At 35.9% G+C, this 17,996-nt stretch overlaps 2 protein-coding genes across 5 annotated transcripts in view; one reads left to right on the top strand and one right to left on the bottom strand.

Moving 5' to 3' along the window:
• Nucleotides 1-9,180, bottom strand: part of LOC106137811 (transcriptional coactivator yorkie) — a 33,154-nt gene extending 23,974 nt beyond the window's left edge. Inside the window, exon 1 of one of the 3 annotated variants that reach the window (XM_013338725.2) lies at nucleotides 8,549-9,180. In XM_013338725.2, coding sequence (XP_013194179.1) covers nucleotides 8,549-9,024 — 476 coding nt within the window. In that variant the 5' untranslated portion in view covers nucleotides 9,025-9,180. The remainder of the gene's footprint in view (nucleotides 1-8,548) is intronic. The other 2 variants (XM_060952040.1, XM_013338724.2) reach the window with 2 other exon arrangements.
• Nucleotides 9,181-14,308: 5,128 nt separating this feature from the next.
• LOC106137804 (zinc finger protein 813) lies at nucleotides 14,309-17,465 on the top strand. Of its 2 annotated transcripts, none has more exons than XM_060952059.1 (5): nucleotides 14,309-14,930; nucleotides 15,023-15,648; nucleotides 15,960-16,155; nucleotides 16,550-16,831; nucleotides 17,191-17,465. In XM_060952059.1, the coding sequence occupies exons 1-5, from the start codon at nucleotides 14,781-14,783 to the stop codon at nucleotides 17,347-17,349; spliced, it is 1,413 nt and encodes a 470-aa protein (XP_060808042.1). In that variant the 5' UTR covers nucleotides 14,309-14,780; the 3' UTR covers nucleotides 17,350-17,465. The 2 variants fall into 2 exon arrangements, with proteins under 2 accessions (XP_060808042.1, XP_060808050.1); XM_060952067.1 differs by having other exon boundaries at nucleotides 15,966-16,155.
• The last annotated feature ends 531 nt before the right edge of the window (nucleotides 17,466-17,996 follow it).

Genomic DNA, 17,996 nt, shown 5'->3' on the forward strand with positions numbered 1-17,996 from the left:
CACGATGCCGGCTTTGCCAAGCCAAAATAACCGCGCGTACCGTGTTCAATGGACGCGGGGCGTAGGCGCGGAGGCAGGGCGTCGCGGCGCTCGCGCCAAAATTAGACGTAAACACGACCCACGTTTATGGCTACAGACTTCTCAGTTGTAGACTTCTCAGTTCTACATACTCCCAGAAGTCCCTAATTCTGTCTTAACTTCTTTAAATATCTTCAACGCCAGATACAGATAATAAGTATCGGTAAGGAAACTTACAAATGAAAAGAGTAATTTGACATCTGGTGGTCGAATGGATAAGGTGCCCGATTAAATGCGTGATGCGCGTGAAGGCATGGTTTGAATTACCATCTCGGATGTACCATAGACTCTCTTTTCTGTTATGTTTAGTTATTTTACCTCAAACCAGGTGCTGGTGAAGAGAAAATGCACATTCAGGCAACTGAACAAGTTACCATGATCCAACACGGATTAGTTTCCCCTGCAAACCTTGTGGAGGATTGATGAGAGTCGCTTCATGTAAAGACCGATTAACCTAACTCAGAATCATGATCAAAAGCGCATCCGCTTAGCTGTGTGACTCCAGACACACAGCTAAGGATATACCAGAATTAAGCAAGGAGCAAGAAGACTGGTAACACTGCACTGGATTTAAGTTTGTTACTTTTCCGATTTGACAACCCTAAATACGAGGCAACTACTCTCAACTCAACATACTATTTTATGCATAGGTATCTTATTATTTATAATTTAATACCCTCCTGGTATTAGCCTGGTTAACTTGGTCGCTCCTTGATAGATCCGGAGACGATTAAGGAACACGAATGTGTTTTTTTTTAAATTTATTTTTACCTTAAATGATGTACAATAGGTATACTTAATGCCATTCTCTACCAGTCGAACCTTTAGACCAAACTGATATTATAATTTGTTTGGTTTCAAAATAAAAGGGACCACTTTACAGTACTAAAAAAAGTATAATTTTACCTAAACGACCGATGATATACTGCTGAATAATGACTCTTCAGTTATAAATATATATAATGTATATACCTACTTGTTTCAATTCATAGAGCCCAGGAAATATGTAGAAATACATGTATTCGAATCATGAGCAGTAGGTTATATGAGTAAACTTATCAGTATTCATTAAAGGCGTATGCGCACAGTAGCTACCATCGACCGGTGCCTTGCTGTGACATCGCATGAGTAATATGGAACCACAACAATCAGCCCACAATAGAGAATTGAACACATTGAATCCAATCACACGCGTAACTTTCGTCCCTTCTGAATCTTCAGACTGCGTTTGCCCTAATTTTTTCAACAATTTAAATAATAGCTTTCGTCCGTACTACCCATCGCTTAATTTTGTTTCGGTCATACTCAATATGTTGGTTATAACCTAAAGCGGACGTCAAAAAATCAATAATAACCAAAATTAAAACTATACATTGCAGGGGGGGGGGGGGATCAATCCTGAGTTCTGCGACGTAAAAACTGATCGTTCTGATTTTTTGTTAACTGTTTCAAACTAGGAGTACCGTAACTACTTATTAATAATTCACGTCAGTGACTAATTTGTTAATGGTTTCAAATAACATAAAAAAATTATATGGAAAAATTTTTGGATAAAAAAGGGTGAAATATAAAAACAACGATTTTTCCCAGATATAGCCCCAGCTACTAAAAATTTCAAAATTATCGTTAGAGCCGATTTATACAAATATTGCTTTATTTTTGTTGTGTAGGATTATGTAAAAAATGGGTTGAGCGATAAAGACAAAAAGTAAAATTTACTTTTACAATAAACATTGTAAAATAAGAAAACCTAGTTACATGAACTTTACAAAGATTAATAATTAATCTTCAGATTAACAATTTAGAGTTACCGACCAAAGTAGTTCCTCTTTTCATGAACGCATTGGTTCATTATCGTGTGCTTATTATCAATAGCTATCATGTTATTAATTATATTTTGTTTCTTTGTCACATTATATGCATAGATAAGCCCGTAAGGTATCTATTTTTGTAATGTACATAATCAGTTATGTTATTATGTGGTTACTCTATATCATGTTATGAATATACATACATACATATACTCTATAGGCACGTCTATATTTCTTGCGGGATAGATAGAGCCAAGTCTTGAAAAGACTAATAGGCCACGTTCAGCTTTTTGGTTTGATGCTATAATTGAGATTCAAATAGTGATAGGTTGCATCGTCTAAAAGAAGAATCCCAAGTTTATAACCATATCCCTTAGTCGCCTTTTTCCAGATCCATGGATAAAACAACAAAATAATTGAATAACAACAAACAATAACAATAAGACTACGAACAACAATACTTCAACAAAAACAATTGGACCACTCCTCTTTTCCATGGATGTTATAAATATATAACAAAATGACTAAAATAATAGTAAAACTATGTGTAACTTTACATTATGTGGATGTAGTCTCAACCGGGGCATGAAGATGGAACTACCTAAGACGCTTGTCAATATACACAGTTGACCCCTTTTGATCCTACAATTAAGCACGGCGATATACTGAACATTCGGTTTTCAACTCTATATATCAGAACAAATCTTAATGCCTTTATTCTCAACTTAAGTCCAGTTTAACTAATCGAAGTTTTATCTAACAAAATATCTTACGAGATAAGTGTGTTTTGAGCGCAGGGTGGGCTATAGGGTGGGCTTGAGACACCGGTGTGGTCTGAGAATGAGTGAATACACCGTCTCACACGCAACAAGCGGCTCAGTTCGAAATGGCAAGTATTATTGGAGGTACATTAATACTGATGACACAAGCCGATGAGAGCCATCTGTGTCCACAATACACAAGGCTTGATAATACCTCGTAGAAAAGTTTGCCCTTGAAGAAGCCGCGACTAACATTCTTTAAAATTTTACTTGTATTACATTATGCATCCGAAACAAAACAGTCAATCAAATGCATTTGTTACTCGTCCAAGCACTCAAAGGAATTCAAAGTATCTCAAGTGTTTCTTGCATTGAAATGAATGCAGTTGAAATACCAACGTGGGTTAGGGCCAACGTTGGTACGTTCTTTATTATAGTAAGAAAGAAAACATTAGTGAAATTCTGTGATACAAGGACTGCTATCATGAAGAAATCATTGAAAGTTAGGAATATCAAAAAAATTTCCAGATCAACTCAACGTGCAGAATCTGAAATTATGAACTTTTTTAACAGGAATCAATTATTATTGTTTTGACTATGAATAACGAAATTTAATGTGGTATATGTTATATTCCATAACATACTTCATAGTTAAATTATATTGCAGAGCTCCTGGTGCTAAGTTTCTGATCGGCGCAGATAAAGACGTTGTCTAGAGCCAACATCCAGTAATCAGAGCGTGGAAACTGAGTACCTTGCTGCATCTCGTGATGGGGAATAGTCAGCTCTATAACTCATTCATAAGACGCACTATAGTAACTTGCAACTTTCAACACAAAACTGAACGCGTTAGTACACATAAGGATGTTGTAGATTGTTCTCGTAGATGGCATATGCCTATCGGAAGATATCAATCTGCAAATAATATATGAAGTTCCCAAATATCTGATTAACTAAAGCTGAATAAAATAAACATTTAAAACTTTAACAAAGTATTTCAATAATATTAAAAAGGTATTAACTAATTAATATAATCACAATCAGTGACCATTTGGTAATACACCTGTTACAGAATCGGTTTCACTGTACTTTAATAACTGATATTCTACGCACACGTTAAGAGAAAGTATATTAACGGCACATCATTACTTTGTTCTAAAACTAAAATTGTATTCTCAGAGTGCCGTTAGGCTAGAGCTACCTGTCGCCCGCCATCGCGTTGAGGCGGACTTCTCGGAAGTTGATAGTGAGCCGTATTTTAAAAAGTTATCGCTGTGAACACTCTTCGATAAATCTACTTGCATGTGGCTTGTGACTAGTCCAAATCCTTACATGCCCTGCTAAGAAACCAATGTGACGATTTATATAATTATAATTGCGATTGAATTATGCAGGTACTTTTTAATATTCTTATTTTTACTCATAGGTTCATGCATATAAAATAACAGTTATCCCTTACAAGGAAGGAAGAGCCAACAAAACTAAAAGGGTACGTTGTACATTGAACAGATTTAAATAATCTTCAAACGTCTTTCAATTAAGTTAACTCTTGTTACCCCCTTTCACCGTACAGGTTTTATCTTCAATTCTTTCACTGTTAAAGCTGTGAGGTTCTGGAAATCACTTCCCGAGTCCATCAAGACGTCCCCTAGTAGTTCTAGTTTCAAATCGCACGTAGATATACAGGTTTCTTTTCAGTCGCGGGGGATTTAAAATCAATACGTCTTTTCACTCATTTCGGTTTTAACTGCACCTATTTATTTATGTATGTTTTTTATAATTATTTCATTTTGTACTAGTTGACGCCCGCAACTCCGTTTACGTGTTATTGGAAATACGAAGGTTAAGGTTATTAAATTTACTCAAATTTCGGTACATATTACAGAGTAGCTGTTAGCTTGGCTTCTACACCACATGATCCAGATCTTCCATTTTTATTCGCCAAAAGATAATGCTCATCTGGTTGAACAACTTTTGTCAATACGTTTTTTCCATAATTCGCATAATATAGCTGGTCTTTATTCTGTTCTGCATCAGGTGTACCAGATCTTCGATTTTTATACGCCAACAAAATATACTTAACAGGTTGAACAACTTTTGTTAAGACGCCTTTTCCATAATTCGGTTGATTTAGCTGGTACATATATTATGATTCTGCATCAGGTGTTCCAGATCTGCGATTTTTATATGCCAACAGAAAATGCTCATCAAGTTGAATTAATTTGGAAAGACGTCATTTCGATATTTCCTATAGTTTAGCTGAGTTGTTATGGTTTAATATCAGCTGTACCAGATTACAAAATAAATTATACCCTAATGTTGGCATAAGAGCTATACAGCAAAAAAGTTTCATTCAAAATATTATAAGAACATGAACTTTACTTTTACTAGATAGATATTAAAAAAATATTTATGAAGCTTATGCAAGATTTGGCAACATATTTTTATAATCATAAATGAACAAAATATATTAATTACAAAACAATTGTAACTAAATATTTACTTAATGTTCCTAAATATTTTTGTGCAATAAATGTTTTTTTTCTGAATGTAAATATATAATGAATATGTAGGTAAATAAAATTAGTTTTGTGTTCATACATTAAAAATGTTGGTATTGACTTGTATAATTGTATTTTTAATACGGTGTTGTTTGTCTATAATTATATGTACCTACACGAACGACCTTGCTAAAGACGTCCAAAGGCTGTGCCTTTCGCATGTTGCGTCATTTTTATGCTATGTTATCAAAATCATATTTACATGGCTAATATTATGCCTATAGTTTTCGATTTAATACTTATTGTCAAAGTTTGCGACCAACCTTTTAAAAATCAAGTAAGACGCTAATAAACTTGGGATTTTCTTGTAGGCAATGGGCTAGCAACCTGCTATTTGAATCTCAATTTCATCATTAAGCCATACAGTTGTATGTGACCTGTCTCTTGAAGACTGTTGTGTCTTCCCCGTAAGGGATATAGACGTGAACATATTTAGGTACGTAAGTAAGACGTTCAATTAAAGTCAGCCTAATAATTCATATTTACTATGGAACTCTACCTGTCTAAATAGAGTTGAATGAACTTCGCTATCTTTTTCTTACATGTTTGTTCCTTTGTATGCAGCGCGAGAAGTTTCTCTGATTAAGGATTCAAAGAGCGACACATAAAAGGAAATATTGTCCGGAGTCCAATCACTCGCTCATTGTATGAACAAAGCACTACGTACTCGTATGTATGACGGGGGATACATGTGGTTTGGTTACACATTGAATAAATCGAAAACGAAATAGATTGTTAACTGCCAAAAATATGAATAGTACATCGTACTTATAATATAAAGAAATCAAAACATATACTTATCACGTCTTTATCTCTTAAGTGATAGTTACAGCCAAGAGTCATAAGAATAAAATGCCACTCACAACTGCATAGCTTAAAAATGGAATTTAGATTAAGAGATAGAGACAGGTTGCAGCTCGTAATTGAAAAGAAGAATCCAAATCAAAGCAAAAAGAAAACTAATCAAAATTCTGTATAGGAACCTCAAATTTCATCACTGCGGCACAAAAATAGGTAGTAGGATACAGGTAAAAGCTTAGGTCAAGAGTCAGCTGAAAGGTGTGACGACTCAAAGCCACTGGAGCTGATAGCGGCGCATTGGGCGTCCGCCAAGGCAATTTGCATCGCTACCCATTTCGGAACATCGCCAAGTCTAGCCGAACAAAACCACTGAGAATTACCCTCCATTCCAATAATAATTAAAGCAACATTTCGCAGCCGAGACGTACGCCGACGAACGTTATGGAGCTTATAAAGCATCGGCCATAGCTCGCAATTAAGAAACAACGCGAACGCGACGTCTATTTAGGAACACACGGAAGAGATGCAACGTTTTCAATGGCCCATCGCCGCCTGGTCCTCTGGCTGTCGTCTCGACAGCCAGCCAAGCCAACCGCCGTCTATATTAATACCTTTGATATTCAAAATATCAATATTTTAAGGGAGCTTGAACAACGGGCCTTCCGCATTGGCAGTCCTAACGTGCGCTAACGAACCGAGTTAAGCGGAATACATAATAAATCGTCGGAAGAAGCATTATCTATTGCCACAAACATTGTAATGTATCACTTTCTTGAACAAATTACACGTGTCATGAAGAATTTGTACTTCATTACTGTATTGTAATTGCAGATTTGTTTTTAAAATTTATTTTTTAAGTAGGTTTATAATGCACAGTTTCTTATCATTTTATGTAAAACGTATTGTACAGCGGCTCTTCTTTATTTATGATGTGGCGAAACCTTTGATGTTCTGTTGGCTGCCGTCCACGTACGGTCTATCGAACACCGATTTTGACGTTTTACTCGAAGACACCCATCAACCCTATTATCCTTTAAAATCTGAATCGGAAATCATCACAAATAAATAAGGAAATATTGTCTGAGAAAGGGAAAAAATCCAGATTAGAAACGGATCTTGTATTTGCACAAAGTAAAAGAATATAATAATTATTTATTTTTTGTTATAACAAAAGTCTCGAACTTTCATAAATTTATATTAATAACACACATTTCACATAATTATTCCTTACAGGTTAGAAACAATCAGTAGCCACAAGACTCGAATACTACAATTTTCTGGATGACTGACTTTGGAAATTGAGATCGTAGTTTCCTCGTGGTCTTAGATATAAGTAGTAAAAGATTGCTAAGTAGTGTGGTATACAAATAAATATGATCATGCAAGGGTTGTGTGGATTCTTTTTCTTCGACCTTCTGTTCCTTGTCTTTCATTTCTTTTATCATTTGTAATGAAAAACATTACATACTTAACTATTAATTAGTTGGAAAGTGGGTAGTCATCTGTTATTGTTTATTTATAAAAGCTTTCTTATTTGCACAAATTTGAACTTCTTAGTTTAATATCTTCATAGTAAGGCCTGCCTGCTATTTGCTAGAGCACTGTTCCATGAATCATATTTCTTCGTCTAATCATGCGTTATCATTGTGCACTGACGGCAGGTAGGTATAATGTGATCACGATAAGATAGCGACAGTGTATGATGACGAAAGTTCAGCACGATAAGTAAACTTATATAGTTTTACTTCTCTTTGCCGTCAAGAAACAAAAAATTGTTATACAAAGGTGCTTAAGATATAAAGTTTTACGTGCCTTCCTAACTGATTTTTTTATTCCTGGATTTATTTTTCTACGAGAGAAGTATAATTTATTTGCTGCCTAATTATTTGGTTAGACTTAACAGTTAATCTCCTATCGTCCTAATTAGGCTCTCAATCAAAGTAGGTACCTAAATATCAAAGTCGCAACATAGTTTTTAGAATGAGTAATAAGTCCTTTTAGTAGCTGTATGAGTTAGCATGTCCTCTTAGAAACCATATAGCTGCTGTGTTAATAAATTTACCTAACTGTTACTAGTCAGATCTCAATGTTTAAATAAATATACCTACTGCCATTATGTTTTGACATATTGGTACCTAGGTGGTTCCTTCTATCTTGGGACAAAAAAAATCAAGTAAGGTAAGTGCGCAAGTCAAATTTAAATAGGTATAAAAAAATCATAAATATAACAAGGTCCAATCTTGTTTCCATAACTATTATAGTACCTAGTATCTACGTAGGTATCATACTTACCATCCTTTATTCTAAATTCTGATTCTCTGCTCTGCTAATTGTATGCTAACCTATGGTAGTTTAATTAGCAAAGCGCTAAACAAAGGTCTTCAGATTCATAGGTTGGTAGGTGCCTTTTTACGCACCAATGTTTGCAATTATAATCCCCAACGTAGCTTGTCGTATTTATAATTATGTTGTAAACGATGTATCTATACCGATGTAATTTCTTGCAATAAATAAATTTCGAAAATCATTAACTTACTTGAGATAATAAATCTGTCCTTCTGGTGTTCGAGCTTGTTCCCAACCAGGTGGTAAAGGTCCAAGATCGTCTGGAATATGTGAAACAACATCATACGATCTTTGTTTAGAATGTTGATGATGCAACGGGGCGGCCTGCTGATTTTGCTGACCCGCAGCATAAGTTTGTTGTAAACTGGCTGGTGATGAATGTGCTCGTGAGTGCGACACTGGTGCGGCGCCAGTTGCGGACGACGATCCAAATGCCGAGTCCGCTGAGTTTTCTCGCGAGTGAGACACAGATGGCGACTTGGAACCGGTTGACGGCGGGTTAAAGAACGACTTTGGAAGCTGTCGCATACGGAGAGGCACCTGCAGCGGCCGTTTAGAGTCCGGCTTGAGCACTGTGTCGAACAATGACTGTAGAACCGAGTCCGAATCCTGGTCCACGCGAAGAACCAGATTCGATTTCTGCTCACCATCCGTGTTGAGAGCCATTATGATGTCGGAACGAATAAATCTCGAAACCGACCTGGCCCACCGCTGTGACACAACACTAGCACACGACGGGTTGGCCCGGCGCCACCCGACGTCCTTGCGATATAGCGCTCGTTGCGCGACTGTGACTGACGGCACGACAGCATGCCCCGCCCGCACCGCGCAAGACTCCCTGCCCACGCGCACCCGCCGCACCACCCGCGCACAGACGGCAGACCGGTCTTCGAGAACGAACCCCTCCCCCCTCACTCTCGGCTTACCTACAATACTATCTCCTTGCCTTGGCTTGCCTAACCGAACGTATGTGTAAGCATTAATTAAGATAGAACTTTATGAAATCACTATTTTACGAAAAAATAACGAGTACTAGGTACTTACCGAAGTACCAACTTAATGAATACTTAGGTACCTAGTAATTTTATTGTGAAACTTGAAAAAATAAATCAATTAAAACAAAGAAACCACACCTACCTACCTAGGTATGGTTTCTTTGTATGCGAAAGATGGTTAGTCGAATATGAAGGTACCTTCATATTCGACTAACCATCTTTCGCATTTACAAATATAAAAGTTGGTTAGTTTATACGTCATCATCATCAAATCAACAGTTAGGACGTTCACTGTTGAATAAGGCCTCACCCAATGACTTCCACCTCGCTCTGTTGGAGGCAGCAGCATCCAACGTTTCCCCGCGGACTTCACCAGATCATCGGTCCATCGACCTACGCTGGATATTGGTTGGGTTAACCACAACTCATCTAAACTATAGGAAACATCGAAATGACGTCTTACCAAATTTATTCAACTTGATGAGCATTTTCTGTTGGCATATAAAAATCGCTTATCTGAAACACCTGATGCAGAATCATAATATACAGATTCGATGTTGTATAACCTCATGTGTAATACCTCATCAGAACATGCTCATCAGTAGGCTACTGAACAACTTCTGTTAAAGCGTCATTTCTATATTTGTTATAGTTTAGCTGGACTGGAGTGTTACAGTTTTTAAGATCAGTTATAGCCCTTATATGTTTCCCAAGCTTAATTTCTAAATACCAAAAAATGTTTCGGAGATTAGCCTGTACAAATTTATAAATTTTATTTTTACTGAAAGAACCTTTATGGTAGTCATTTAGGATAAAAATATTTAAAAACAATTAAAAATAATAATAGTCGTAAAAGGCGACTAAGGGATAGGCTTACAAACTTGGGATTCTTTTTTAGGCGTTGGGTTAGCAACCTGTCACTATTTGAATCTCAATTCTATCATTAAGCCAAATAGCTGAACGTGGCCATTCAGCCTTTTTAAGACTGTTGGCTCTGTCTACCCCGCAAGGGATATAGACGTGACCATATGTATGTATGTATGTATGTAAAAATAATAATGATTGCATTTTTATAATAAATTATCAATAAATTGCACCATAATACAACACACGAAGAATTCCTTTATTTATTGTCGTTCGCTTAAAATTCCATATTTTGACAGAATTAATAGAGCCCAGGAAATAGGTAGAAATACATGTATTCGAATCATGAGCAGTAGGTTTTATGAAGTAAACTTATCAATATTCATTAAAGGCGTACGCGCACAGTAGCAGATATGAATTTGAAGATTTAGAGGAAATGAGCGATATTGAAGATGGATGGAAGGAATTTAAAGAAAGAATTGTGAAAGTAGCTGTTGAAGTGTGTGGTGTAAGTAGAAGAAGGAAAGGAAAAAATCACAAAAATGCGTGGATGAGTAAAGATGTGCAAGAACTTGTGCGATTAAAGAAGAAAGCATGGCTGGATTTGTTAGCAGCAAAAGCTAACTTAAGAATGCAAGAGGTTATAGATGAAGATGTGAATGAAGCACGTAAGGAATATAAGAAAATGAAAGATTTGGTTAAGAAAGCTGTGATTAGAAAGAAAGAAGAGTATAAAGAGGATTTTGATAAAAGGCTATCAGAAGACTTTCAGTCAAATCTGAAAGTATTCTGGAAATCCGTAAGGTCAGCCCGAGGAAATACTATAACCAGAGAGCTGACTAGGATCAGATGCCAGGATGGTAGCGTTGTGAAAGGAGAAGAATGTGTACTAAAGATATGGAAGGACTATTTTGAAAGTTTATTTGAAAAAAAGGAAGGAAATAAGAAAGATTTCTGCTATAGCGAAGAAAAAGAGAATGAGATGGAAGGCGAAATTGAAATGTTCGAAATTGTGGAAGCACTTAAGAGTATGAAAGCGGGAAAGGCTGCTGGGTGTGATAGAGTGTCGGTCGAGATGCTTAAAGCAGGAAAAGGCGTAGTAGCTAGTCAGTTGTACTGCCTTTTCAATTTGTGTTGGAGAAGCGGCCGAGTACCAAAAGATTGGTGTAAGGCTGTTATCGTGCCACTTTACAAAGGAAAAGGGTCACAGCTGGACTGCAAAAATTATCGTGGTATAAGCCTGCTTAGCGTCGTCGGCAAATTGTATGCTAAGGTATTGATTAATAGAGTCAGGAATGAAACTGATGACAAAATATGGGATGCTCAAGCGGGATTTCGAAAGGGAATGGGATGTACTGATCAGGTCTTTTCCTTGCGGTGCATAGCCGAAAAGTTTTTGGCCAAGAGTCAAAAAGTCTATTGCACATTCGTAGATCTGGAAAAGGCCTATGACAGAGTTGAGAGGAATGAATTGTGGTCAGCACTTTCTATGCATGGGGTGAGCAGTCTCTTAATACGAGCACTGAAATCCTTATATGAGGATTCGAGTGCTTGTGTCAGGATAAACGGAGCGCACACTGAGTGGTTTAAGATTGAGAAAGGCGTTAGGCAAGGATGTGTTGCGTCACCGTGGCTGTTCAACCTATTTATGGATAGCTGTTTGACAGATTTGAAAGAGTCTAAAAGTGGATTAAGGATGAATGAGTTACTCGTCAAATGTCTGCTCTATGCCGACGATCAGGTTATACTGGCGTCATCAGCGGAGGAGTTACAGGAGATGGTAAACTGTATGCATGAAGCTTTAAAAGAGAAAGAAATGAAAGTGAACGTAAGTAAAACTAAAACACTGGTTTTTGAAATGGAGAAAGAAATGACAGCATGTAATATTTTGATTGGAGGAGAAAAAGTGGAGCAAGTGAAAGAGTTTGTATATCTAGGATCAAAGTTTACATCAGATGGCAAGTATGATAGTGATATTGAAAGGAGAGTGAACGCGGGGAACATGGTGAATGGAGCTTTGCATGCCTTTATGAGCAGTCAGAAACTATCCAAAAAGGCTCGACTGGCTGTGCACAGGGGCGTGTTGGTCCCGACATTAATGTATGGGAGTGAAAGTTGGGTATGGCAAAAGAAGCATGAAAGCAGAATAAATGCAGTGGAAATGAGAGCGTTAAGGAGTATGATGGGTGTGAAATTGAGTGACAGGATAAGGAACAGCGTGATAAGGGAATGTTGTGATGTGAAAGAAGATGTAGTTACAGGAATAGAAAAGGGTATGTTAAGATGGTTCGGTCATGTGGAGAGGATGAATGAAAGCAGGTTGACTAAGCAGATATACAAGGAGAGTGTGGAGGGAAAGGTCGGAGTGGGAAGACCTAGACGAACGTATCTTGATCAAATTAAGGACGTCCTGGTAAAGGGTCAGGTCAAAAGTACCCGAAACCGCCGAGCTTGTATGAAGAGAGTTATGAATGTGGACGAAGCGAAAGAAGTATGCAGAGATCGTGGCAAGTGGAAAGAGGTAGTCTCTGCCTACCCCTCCGGGAAAGAGGCGTGATTTTATGTATGTATGTATGTATGTATGTAAACTGTGTCAGCAGTTCATTTGTAGGTATTAGTTCTGAAATTACTGTAAATAGAAAGCACAATAACGCTTCCAACTCGGAGTGCCGATACATGTGATACACCCGCGGCCCCCGTTGACCCCGCAGGAAGAGGAAGACCTCATTAGTGGCCGCCACGGCCACGCTCGCGACCTGCCTGCCGCTGCAGGCAGCATAGACAGTCGCTGAAGAGGGCCACAAGCCCTGAACAGCAGCCCCACATTTCCCCCCCACAGAAGATCCCCCCCAGGGAAGACCCCACGACGTGTTGTTCGGCGAAAAATTTAACGTCATAAGTAAAACATTGAAACGTGGCCCACGCAGCCTCGGCAGGTGCCATTTGATTTGATTTGGTTATAGGTTTGAGAAACCGTTTCTGTAACGATTTTAATGGTAGAAAGGTAGTAATAATAAAATACTTTTTAGACAACTTTGGGTATTCTTTATGTCTCGTCAGATTTAACGAACGATAGACGTCAAAAGTCGATCGAAATATTAAAATGAAGCACACGAGAGTTAGGTCCTCGAGCCACAAGTTTGCGTACTTACTCGCGTGTCTGTCACCCACTTAAGGATTTACTGTCTTGTCTTTGTAAAACTAATTGTTCTATCACTCACTGTCAGGTTAACTTAACAGTCATGTGCCAGATTGGCAGTGCACATTGTCAATTTCAGTTAATTCGACAAAAATTATACCCTACCCTAATTACTAGGGATGTGACATTGCTGATAAAAAATCGATTTTTTTATAATCGATTTATTTTTTAAGTATGAAAAATCGATTAACAAATAATCGATTTTTCTTAAGAAAATAATCGATTTTATTATATTGATAGATTTTTTCCTAATTTTTCAATTTATGTCAAAATAAACGCCATATACATTATATCAATAGATTTATTCATTAAAAATAAACAACAGAAACAGCAAGTTCTTATATAATCAACACAAATTAAATTTTTTAACAATCAAGTGTGAATCAAAATGAAGTTTCAGCAACGAATAATGAATAAAATATCAACCGAATGTCGGTAAAATACTATTCATCGACTAATTCCATCTAGAGAATGTTTGATTAAATTAATCATCTAAACTGTAACTCAATTCTATCATTAAGCCAAATAGCTGGACGTTGCCATTCAGTCCTTTCAAGACTGTTGGCTCTGTCTACCCCGCAAGGGATATAGACGTGAACATATGTATGTATGTATCTAAACTGTTTTAAGAGCAAAGAAAGAATGCACAGATGGCGTTAATGTAATATTATGGAGCTATGATAGTATTCTTTGGCAGTTCGCGTTCCGGGCTCCAAGCCAGAAGACAAAAACGTAATGTCGGAGTGCATTTATTGTATGATTATAAAAATCGATTTTTAATCGATTATTAATTTAAAAAAAATCACGTATAAAAATCGATTTTTGCTTTAAAAAAATCGATTTTTAATCGATTTTTTCCATAATCGATTTTTTTTTCACATTCCTACTAATTACCCATTCAATTCAACCAACATTCAACAAAAAAGAACGCACCTACCTAGATGTAATGGTTAGTAATGAAGTTAATGAACTAAATAATAATAAACTAAACTAAATTTGACTTTTCTTTCCTGTTCCTTCCGGGATATGATAGCCCAACGCCCCTTTTATTTAGTTCAAGATAATACAACAAAGATAGGTACATACATTTTGTTATTTTATACATCATGATGATAAAATTGGGCGGTAATGCACCATATCTCACCGCATAGAACAAATTGCCACTCGAGTTTGCGCATTGCAATAAGAGATGAAGAGTTATACTTACCTTTCGAAAAATATCAATATGAAGTATACAAAACTCGACATCGCTATCTTCCCTCACGCATGCGCTATAGTTACGTGGATAGACAAGTGGAAAAATCATTACAGTATACTAGAAAAGCGTGATAAGTATGTTCAAAGTATAATCATTCAACATCGAAATGGCAGTGGCTGAAGAAGACATCAAAAATAGTTTCGAAAGATGCTGTCGCCTTTGTGCAGAGGAACAAGAAGCAACTATAATGATATTCAGTGAAGAGGCTAAGGCCATGCTTCTCCATAACAAGCTCAATAAATATCTATTGATTGAGGTAAAATTAACTACTCAATTATGTTATAAAAGTGAGTTTTAGAGTGAAATTGTTGGATGTTGTAATGATATTGAACATGTCATTATTTTCAGGTTGAACAACATGACAAACTACCTAAAAATATTTGTGTCTCATGTTGCACCAAATTGCAATCTGTTTGTGACTTTATTGATTCTGCTAGAAAGGCACAAGAAGTACTTATGAACCGTAACTCTATGGTGGAACAATTTGTATCTGAACAAAAATTTATGGTAAAATCTGAACCCAAATCTGATCATGAAGATGCAGATATTTCGGATGATGAGAATAAGTGTACTGAAATGGAAGTAAGTGTTGATCCTATGATGGTTTTACAAAATTGTGAGAGACCATTGTCACCAACAAATTTGTTAGAAAATGAGTCAAATGCTGCATTTATTACTGAAGATGTTACACATATGCATAGTGTCGATCAAGATAATGTTACCATTAAACTAATAAGGAAAGACTTTAATCTAGATTTGACATTGAAGCAATTTGTATGTGTATCAAATGGATGTGGTAAAAGTTTTGCATCAGAATTATCATTAAAAAATCATTCATGGATTCACTGTGAGAGCCAAGATGAAAAACGATATAAATGCAATTCATGTAAAGCTGGTTTTGACATTAAATCCAAATTGATAGCACATATACGGGAACATAAATTGAGTGGTTTGTGCAGGATATGTGGACGATGGTAATGTATGAATTAATAATTAACAAGATTTTCAAAACTATCTAAGACCCAAGTATCTCCTGAAATGTTAAATCATTTGGTGTACTTATAATAGTGTTAATGAGTGAAGAAAATGCTGCAGTGCAGTTTGTTACCGCTTCTTCTGCACTGACGCCTTGGAAGCGGCAGTAAACTTAGTTTTAAGTAATTTATTTGACGTCAACTAATGTTGTTAAACCATACGTTTTGAAGCAATATGAAGTATCCTATAGTAATTAATAAAAATTTTGAATTTTGGAATGCTTTATTTTTATGACAAAATTCATGGACAGTTTCAGGTCAGAAAGAAATTTAAGTGTACATATGGCAGCACACTTATCAAAGGGAAAATCATATATTTGTAAGATATGTGGTCGCTCCTACAATACTAGGAGCAATCTGAAGACACATAGCATAACACATAGTAATGAGAGGCCTTATGAATGTCATATATGTAAAAAGAGTTTCAAAAGGAATCAAGATTTAAAGGTATGTAAGAATAAATAAATACAAATTTGTGAAGACCAACAAAATTAAATGAAACATTTTCCTTGAACCCAAGAATAATATTAAAAGCACAAACAGCCATAAAAAAAAATTCAAAAGAACAGCTTGTAGAAAAACAGTTGGTAGAAAAGTAGTTATAGCACTGAACAAGTACCTAGTTAGTTGACCAGTATACCAATACTTGAGAAATAAATAAATAGGAAATTATAAATACTACCAAAATTAAATAACATAAATTATAATTGCCTTTTTGAAGTCCCATCAGGCTGGATAGCTTTGTTTTATTAAATTTTCTTATGACAGCAAATAATTAACAAATATTTTAATTATGTGTTTCTCTTTTGCTTTTACATGTCTATTTTGATATATGTTGCAGTTTCACATCAACCAGCACACAGGAGCAAAACCATACAAATGTCCATTTTGTGATAAAAGCTTTGCCAGTTCAGGCAATTGTTACTCCCACAGGAATCGTATGCACCCTGGGAAGTGTGTAGACTCAAAGATGCGACGACTTTCTCGAGAAAACCAACCACTTTTATACAGACCCATAGCGCCAAAGCCAAATAAGCCTAATAACCAGCCTTCTTTTAAAGGAATAATTAAATACCAATGCACCATGTGTGATCACAGTTTCATGAAAAGAGATAACTTCACAGTAAGTTGATATTTTCAAAAAAAATATATAGCAACTTATCACAAATTTGAAATGAAACCTTTATATTCACTGCAGTTTTAAAACTCTGACCAATATTAAATGAAATATTAGGATACTTTGAGGATATTGACTGTAGATAATTGTATAAGCAGATAGGTAAACTAAGAGAAGTAACCTTCACATATCTGTTATATCTTTGGTTTCAGACCATTCTATATTATTATTTATCAAAATTTTGTTTATTATATACCTAACCACTTGATCACATTCAAAATGAGCCTTAAAGTCCAGTACTTAATAACAATTTTTATTTTACTTGAAGAGTTGAAAAAATATTTATTTAACAATCTTCTTTTCAGTACCACATGTATCAACATACAGGAGAGAAGCCATTCCATTGTTCACTGTGTCCAGAAACATTTGTAACTAGAAGAGGATTGTTAATACATCATAATAAGGAGCATCCTAGCAAAGACAGACCTCTAGCATTAATTTCTAAAAATGTTTTGTTAAAATGATTCACTTTAAAAGCAAAAGAAGCAGCAGTACTTACTTTACTTATAAGATAACTCAATTTCATAGATATACTCTTACATATAAGCTATAAAATATTACCCATGCTTTTATACTGCAGTTTAATTTTTAATCAAAACAAAGCCATACCAACTTAAGCAAATAGAAAGGCACCTAACTGATCTATAATCTAAGCAGTTATAGTAATGAAAGGGTGTGCAAGATACAGACTATTCTATATTTTTTTAATAAAACAACCTATATGTAAACAATATAAAGAACTCGTCGCTTATTAGTCAAAAAGCAAATCTTACTATAGCTGTGTCAATCAACAAAAAGTAAAGAAAACCGTAAGATTTTATTTCATAGGAAACTTATAAGAGATGAATCGTATTATCATGCGTCTACATTTTCGCAGGTATTCATGCCCTACCCTCCATAAAACCCTGCAAAAATATGGACGTAATGACTTTTTTTCAGTTTGATTGCTAAGTAGTTAATTACCTACCTATATACATATAATTGCTTTTCTTACAATAAGTGAAAACATTGTAAGGAAATCTGCAAACTGATTGTCAAAATCATAATAGACAGAGGTCAGATCAGACAGCACAAGCTTCGTGAAAAAACCTAACTTACCCACTTCAGGATC

The sequence above is a fragment of the Amyelois transitella genome, chromosome 3, assembly GCF_032362555.1.
Source record: "Amyelois transitella isolate CPQ chromosome 3, ilAmyTran1.1, whole genome shotgun sequence".
Classification (NCBI taxonomy): domain Eukaryota; kingdom Metazoa; phylum Arthropoda; class Insecta; order Lepidoptera; family Pyralidae; genus Amyelois; species Amyelois transitella.

Coding starts and splice junctions, on each gene's coding strand:
- LOC106137804 (XM_060952059.1), top strand. CDS start 14,781: ATGGCAGTGGCTGAAGAAGACATCAAAAATAGTTTCGAAAGATGCTGT. Junction 16,156..16,549: donor AAAGGAATCAAGATTTAAAG/GTATGTAAGAAT, acceptor TATATGTTGCAG/TTTCACATCAACCAGCACAC. Junction 16,832..17,190: donor TGAAAAGAGATAACTTCACA/GTAAGTTGATAT, acceptor TCTTCTTTTCAG/TACCACATGTATCAACATAC.